The following is a 7,854-nucleotide window of genomic DNA, read 5'->3' on the forward strand; positions in this document are numbered from 1 at the left end:
AAGCTTCCGGGGGCCGGACAAAGAAGATGAACAGCAAAGCAGGACTGGAAAGGCCACAGGGCAGGGTGGGGACCGCGGCAAGCTTGAGCTCACGTGCTGCCAGCTCCAGCAGATTGCTGCCACGTGGGAATGAATGCAGGCCCAGCAAGGAGGCCTTCCAAGACACCAAAACCCAGGTGATGAAGCAAAGTCTCCTGATTCCTAAATGCTGGAAACCAGTTCAAGTTTTCAAAAACAGAGCAAGGGACCAAAGGAACACTGCATGAAGCCTGGGCAGCCATACGGCACCTCCGCTTACTGGGGAACATCTGGCCCTCCTAACAAAGGGCATGGGCAGTGCTGGTTGTATAGTGGTGAGCACAGCTGCCTTCCTAACGAAGGGCATGCCTTTGTTTAATCTTGGGGTGTCATGGGGCTGTGGGCTCAGACCCCCAGTTTCATTGAAAATGAGACCTCAGACAAGAGGTAACCACTCAGGCTCCTTCATTCTCAAAGCTGCCACACTCCTGCCCAAACCAAGGGCTTCCCCAAGAGTTCATTGAGAGGTGAGTGCCTTGTGAAAAGTGACCGCTTCTCAAACCACCGGACCCCTGACCAGCAGCCACGCTCTGCTCCAGCCCCCGTGGCCCGTGGCTCGCCGTCTGTGTTCTGTTATTCTGTCCTCACGGCTGTGCTGCTTAGCCTCCCGCTTTGAGTGTTCTCATGGCTGCATATGGCCCCAGAGATGCCCGGAGCAGACTCCAGGAGGCCTGCCCACCCCTGGCCTGGCACAGACACTCTCTAATGCAAAAACATCATCAAATAATCCCCCTGGGCACCAGGGTCCTCCTCCTAGTCTGCACCTGCCCAGCCTGGGCTGGTGATTTCTGTCACATGGATGACAGAGGGCCAGCTTCAGGCACCTGTCACTTTTACCCCACGATTACAGTGTGGTTTGACATATATACCTCTCCACAGTTGGAGGTGAACCGCTTCTAGGTGGGCAGATGAAGCCCGAGTGTCATTGCGTAAGAAGGAGCTGGGACAGGACAACAATGTTCCCTGTGACCACCTCCCTCCACCAACGCGTCTCCTCTTGCCCTCACCAAACTCATGCCAGGACACCGGGCCTGCCCAGGATGTCAGGGGAAGCCATTCCCAATCACGTGCAAGGACAGTCCAACCACCATAGCATAGAGTGGTGGAAACCACCCTGGATTCTTAAGATACAACTCAGATTACCTGACTCCTGAGCCACGAGGTTGCCAGCAGCAAGGGTCGTCCTCTCATCCTCCATTTCTGGCAACTGCCTAGGCCCTGCTAGACTAGCATCCCTCAAAACCTCCCCAGTGAACCCAAAGCCATTAGCTGGGCGGGAAGGCCTTCCACAGCCGAGCTCCTTCTCCATCGTCTCTCCTGATGCTCCTGCACATCCCCGGTACCTAGACCACCTGCCACGGCCCACCTTCCCACATGGCCGGTTCCCTCATCCCATGCAGCAGCAGCAGCAGCAGCAGCAGCAGTCAGCTCCCACTGCTCTTCCTTCCATGCCTCGGGGTAGCCCTTCATGTCCGGCTGGGATTGGACTTCACTCTGTTCACATCTTGTCACCCTACCGGTTCCTGGCCACCAGGGACCTGGTTCTGTGCACCTCACAGGACCTATGCTGAGTGAGGACAATGGAACCCCCAAACCTACTTTCCAGTCTAGGGGGGACACAGCACAGGCGACAGAGAGACAGCACCCTGTTCAGCCCTCAATCTGAATTCTCTCCCTGAGATTACCTCTTTTCACTACCATCGGATTTTTTAAAGTGCACTTAACTCTAAAACACAGTAAGAAACCTTTGAAAAAGAAAATAATTAAAAAAAAAAGCCAACTACCACCTCCAGCAGTCTAGAACATGCCAGAAAGACCAAGAGCAGTCCACCTTGGTGAGACTGCCCCTCAGGACGCCGTGGGCTGCTCTTTGCCCAGGGTATCACAGGACTTGTCATGGCAGGGGAAGCTGGGACCTCCAGAGACTGACGCTCACTGCTGTGACCACCTGGCAGACACAGGCCCCCAGCCCCGCTCACATGTACTGCTTCTGCTCCTCGTGGTACTGCTCCTTGTTCTCCATGTTCTGTTCCAGAAGCAACTGGTTCTGCTGGCTCAACAGCTGGATCTGGCTCAACAGGTGATGATTTTCTTCCTCCAAGTTCCCCTTGAGACGGGAGAGCAGCTAAAACACAGACCAACAGAGTCTCAAACACCACGTGGCTGCAGGACTCCACCTTTCAGAATCCAGCTTCCAAAGGAGGAAGGGGCCAAGTGCACAGAGATGTTCACCTCAGTATCATCTACACTGGTGACAACTCGGGAAGGACCAACCAGCCACGAACCAGGCGTGACTGTGTTCGCTCTGCAACTGCACAGTCCAAGCCGATAGCCACTGGCCACGTGTGGCTACCGAGAACTTAAAACGCAGCTAGTGTGAACAGACATGTGCTGCAAGCACAAGACGCACGACAGATTTTCAAGCCTCAATATGAAAAAAGAATATGAAATATCTCATTAATTGCTTTTTTTTTATTGACCACATGTTGAAATGATATTTTGGATATATTCGTTAAATAAAATATTAAAATCAATTTCATCTTTTTAGGAAAACTTTTTTAGTGTGGCTACTGGAAATTTTAAATTGTGTCTGTGGCTTGCTTTATATTTCAGTTGGGTGCCTTGCTCTAGAAGAGAGGCAGCACACTTTTTCTGTTAAGAGCCAGATAGTAAATATTTCAGGCTTTCCAAGCCATACAGTCTCTGTTGTATGCCCTCTGTTCTCTGCCCTCATAGCACAGAAGCAGCCACAGACAGCAAATAGATGGGTGGGCATGGCCGTGTTCCAAGAAGACTTGACTTACAGACACTACATTTAAATTTCATATAATTTCCACCTGCCATAAAATATTATTGTTCATTTGAATCCCCCCCCCAACCATTAAAAAATGTAAAAACCATTCTTAGCTGGTGGGCCATATGGGCAAGATGTGACCTGTGGGCTGAAGTCTGACAACTTCTGTTCTAGAATATTATTGTGGTGTGGTAGGAAAATCACAGGCTTTGGAAGCAGAGAGGCTGGGTTCCAGTCCACTACTTACAAGGGACAAGGATGGGCTCGCAGGGTCACTGTGAGGATTAAACAAGGTAACACAGATAAGCACACAGCAAAACACCCAGCACACCACTGCTGGGAAACCGTTATGTTTCCTCTTCACCCCATAAGAGAAAAACAAAATTCTACCCATCTTGAATGTAATTATATACAATTTATGTATATACAAGAAAAAGAAGTGGAATTTTAAGACATGAGACTATGACATTTTTTTCACTGAAAACATTTCTACGATTGTCACTGCTACATTGTTTGGGCAATAAATAAATTAAATATCATAATAAAAACCTTACTTTCGACAGTGCAGAGAACTGCATGAGACTTGGGAATAAAACACATCACAGATGTGGCAAGTCAGCTGTGTGCCAGACAAAAAACTGTCCCTGGAAACCCTGCTGTGGCCCAATGGAGCAACCCGGCCGTGGCTCCAGGTCCCAGAAAACCAGGCACCCAGGTGCCCTTCCCTTTGGCCTAAGCCAGAGATCTCAAGGGCCACATGCAGCTGTCCTAACACTGACAGGACAGCTGCTCTCCCATCTCAGAGGTAAGGTAAAATGAGGCTAGCCATGGGGAGGGTGCCGGATCCAATCTGACTGCTGTCCTTTTAAGAAGAGAAAATTTGGATGCACCGAGAGACACCAGAGATGGACCTATACAGAAAAAGGACACAGGGAGAAAGCGGCTCTCTACAAGCCAGCGAGAGAGGCCTCAGGACAAACCCACTCTGCTGGTTCACTGATCTGGGACTTCCAGCCTCCAGAACTGTGAGAAATGCATGCCTGTTGTTTAAGCACCCAGTCTGGGGTGTTTTGCTATGGCAGCCTGAGCAGGCCAACGCAGCTTCCACCCGAGGCCTATCTGGGGGGACTGGTTCATGCTGGACCTAGAGTTTCATAGACACCTCCCAACCCACCACCCCAGTCACGGCCCCCTCACCCAGTCCCTCTTTGTGACCTGTGTTCCAACCTGGCTAAATCATCAGTGTTCTCCAGAAAGTCCCCCTCCTGCCTGTTTCTGCTCAGATCAGTACTTTCTGTGAAATACCCGCCCCCATGTGTCCAGATCTCCTTGCCTGTCCTTCAACTTCAGCACAAATGCCACCTCTTCCACAAGCCCATCCTGAAGCCCCCGGCCTCAAGTCTCCTAGAAGATCCTAAGGCACCTTCCTCTGACAGATCAACCCCTGGTGGGCAAGGATTCCCCAACCATTGCTGGGCCTTTGTCCCAGCCCTGCCCCCAACCCCAGCAGGGCCTCCAGGGCACTGGACCCCAGTCTCTCCTCCTCCGTAGGCAGCACCAGATTTGAATGGGTAGCTACAGACAAGGCATCTCAGCACTCTGGGCCTCAGTTTCCTCATTTGTGATATCTCACAGGGCTACTGTGGGGTCTTTGGGAAAGGCCTCTGATATTGTTTGTCCACAAACAAAAGGCAAGAACAAACCTTGTCCTGAGGACACTTGCTGACCCTGGGGTGGTCTTGGGTGGGACCTACTTGCTCTTCCCTGCCAGACCCACGTTGCCTGTCTTATATGCACTGGGGTGTGTTTAAGATTTCATGTCAAGAGAGGGCTTTGCTGCTTAAGACCATGGCCAGTGTACTAGAAGGGACAGCTCTGCCCCTCTGGAAGCTGGGACTCCAGAATAAGTTTTGTCCTGACTGTCTGATCCTGAGACAGTCAGCCAAACCCTAGAATGGGGCAAATTCATGTCATTTCTCTAGAACACAGTGGCTACTGAAATGCAGAGATGCAGAAAGGGCCGACACCGCTGAGAGGCCTGATGTAAAGTATAATCCACTATCTCCACTGCACTCACCTGACCCTGCCAAGAGCCAAGGTCAGAAAAGAGGAGGCTTCTAACATGTTTCTACCAAATGCGTCCTCCCCATTTTGAATACCTCTGTGTCATCTCCACACACAGTCTTTGCACACAGACTCCACCAAGGACCCACCTCCCTTAACCCCAGGCTGTCATGCTGGGGACCCCCAGCCCCAGGCCTCACCTCGCAGTGGTTGTCCAGCTTGGTCAGCGAGATGTCCATGCTCTGGTGCTGCTGCTTCAGCTCCTCGAACCGGGCCTGCCAGCGGTTCAGCTCCAGCTGCGAGTTGTTCAGCGAGGTTTTCAGCTCCTTGGTGTGGGCATGCAGCTCCTCGTACTCCCCCTTCAGCTGGTGGTGCAGGAAACTGACCCTGGGGGTAGAGAGCCGCAGTGCAAAGGGGATGAAGAGGACTCCAAAGAGATAACGGCCCAGAGGCCTGGGCTCTGTCCCAGCTCTCACAGCAGCAGGCTGTGCAACCTTAGACAAAACCACAACCTCTCTGGGCCTGTTTTTTTTTTTTTCACATGTAAAATGAGGAGACTGAATAAAATTGCTGGCTTTTAAACTGTTCTCTGGGGTTCTACAAGGGTACTCGTGGTGCCACCAAACTGGGCCTGGAGGGAGACGCACAGGCAGGCTCAGACACCCACTGCGACAGAGCGCCACTGCTACTGTCTCTCCTACGTCATGCCTTTGGCATCTCTATGTACTTGGAAGGAAGGATTTTGCTGCTAAAAATTTTTTATAAACAGTGAACCAGAATATTTTTGCCCTTAAATTCTATGTCTCTGCCTAGCTCTTCTTCTCAATGCCAATTCCTAAGATAAATAATTTCTTCTAATTTCAATTCCTAAGATAAATAAGATATGAGATGGCAGGTTATTATGTAAATCAACTAAAATTATCATCATCATAATAACTATTACCCAACTGGGGTTTCTCAGGAGAAGATTAATATCAGAAAGCTCTGATTACCATGGGTTCGTGGACTTAATTTGGACACAGATGTGTTTTTGTTTGGTCTGCATAATTTTATTTTTTCAAAACAAACTAGTGGTCAACGTTTTATAATTTGAAAGTTGCACATCAACAACCCGATGTCCAGTTTCTCTTAAAAAACATAAAACAAGAGGATGATGTGGCATCCCAGGGCCTGCCCCCGAGCTGACGACCTTTGCTGACACTGATTTGTGGCTGCCCCTTTAGATGGTGCGTGCGCTCCGATTTACTGTGTGGTCCACGGCTGGCAGCCCTGTCCCATGTGCTTCATCTGCCCGATCACCCTGTACACACTGACACAAGGGTGCGGGAGGGAGCAGCGCCTCACAGGGTCAAGTCTTTGGAATGAGACAAGACCTGGATTCAATCCTGACTCTGCTGTTAACTAGAATCATGGACCTTGAACAAGTTAATCTCTCTGAGCCTGTTTCCTCATCTATTTAAAAAAAAAAAAAAAAAAAAAAAAAAAAAAAAAAAGATACAGTACAGTCAATTCTCATTACCTGCAGCAATTATGTTCTAGAAAGCACCCACAAGCCCTGAAGTGGCGAATACTCAAACACTGCTCCTAGGGAAAATACGCAGTCAGGCTCCCGGGAGCCTTTGGTCACAACATTTTTGCCAACTGATCAATATGTACCTTATTTTATGTGGTTTCTGTTTAAAGACACCTTATGTGATATGCTCACAGCCGAAAGCGCTATAACTCAGGCCCAAACGAAGCTTCTCTAACACACGTGCTTTCTCTGTAAGGCACATCACGACCTTCTTGCACTTAGGAACACTAGGCAGCACTTCAGCACTCTGCTCCAAGGCCACTGTAAACAGTGAGATCACCACGCAAAAGCACAAAATACAAAACCACGGCACGAAACAGATTTCGAGAAGGACATCTGTTTGCAGTGGGAGAGCTGAAACAGGAAGGCAGAGCGCCAACCTGTGCACGCTCGGCAGGAACGCGCACACCTGGTGACCCAAATAGTTCACCACTCTGCACACGCCCACAGAAGCCCCTCGGGCACTGCCTTTGGTGTTACAAATAAATCTTAGCAAGCAGACGAATTCACAAGCTGGAATCTGTGAATAACGAGGATCAACCGTGCCTCCTTCAAGAGTGTGCCATGGGCTCACCTTGGATGATGGACACACCTGTGCATGACACAGTCCTCATCATTGGGTGGGAGGGGAAAAGTGCCAAAAAGCCAGTGATCCCAGGAGCCACCCTTGCCTTATACACCTACCCAGCTGTTAGGATAGGGTTTGTAAAAATACAGGATTACCAGGGGCTTGCTTGACCTTCTCCTTGTGGTTGCTCATTGAGAATGGTCTGAACAAATCCTGGGCATCACACGCTGCACGCAGGGCTGGGCAGGGTCATCTGGTGGCGCTGGGTTTACCTGTCCAGTTCTCCCCGCAGCCTCTGGTTCTCAGCCGCGGCGACGGCGCTGGTCCTCTGCTCTTGCTGCAGGGCCTCCCGCTCCGTGCTCAAGACCTTTTCCAGTTCCTCCAGCTCTGCCTTGTGCTTCAGCATGTCGCCATGCCTGGAGGAGGCAAACGCACCCGCTGGGAGTTCGGCCTGGGCCTTCATTTACTACTGGTAGCTCACACCCCAGAAGACTGTGAAGGTCCTATGAGGAAATAGGATTCCTCCAGAGACTTCTCTCTGCAGAGGGAGGGGGACAGGACAGGGAGCAGGCAGGGAGGGGGGCTGCAGCGAGCCCAGAATCCTCTTCCTCCAAGCCGGTGTGTCTCATGGTCCCTTCGATTCCCTGTTGGAGCAGACTTTCCACCTTTAGCCACTTGGGAACACCACAACTACAGTTCCTCAACTCCACGCCCTTCTCTTTTAGGGAATTATAGATAAGCCTCAAAAAAAAAAAAAAAAAAAGGGGTTTTAAAAAA

General features: G+C 50.4%; 1 protein-coding gene across 1 annotated transcript in view; it reads right to left on the reverse strand.

Annotated features, from left to right (window-relative positions):
- The window catches only part of CCDC88C (coiled-coil domain containing 88C), a 96,099-nt gene that overhangs the window by 19,380 nt on the left and 68,865 nt on the right, over nucleotides 1-7,854 (reverse strand). The window contains 3 exon segments of the mRNA XM_008587571.1: nucleotides 2,058-2,203; nucleotides 5,137-5,323; nucleotides 7,350-7,493. Coding sequence (XP_008585793.1) covers nucleotides 2,058-2,203; nucleotides 5,137-5,323; nucleotides 7,350-7,493 — 477 coding nt within the window.

Source organism: Galeopterus variegatus, unplaced genomic scaffold (assembly GCF_000696425.1).
Source record: "Galeopterus variegatus unplaced genomic scaffold, G_variegatus-3.0.2 Scaffold4439, whole genome shotgun sequence".
NCBI classification, from domain to species: Eukaryota; Metazoa; Chordata; class Mammalia; order Dermoptera; family Cynocephalidae; genus Galeopterus; species Galeopterus variegatus.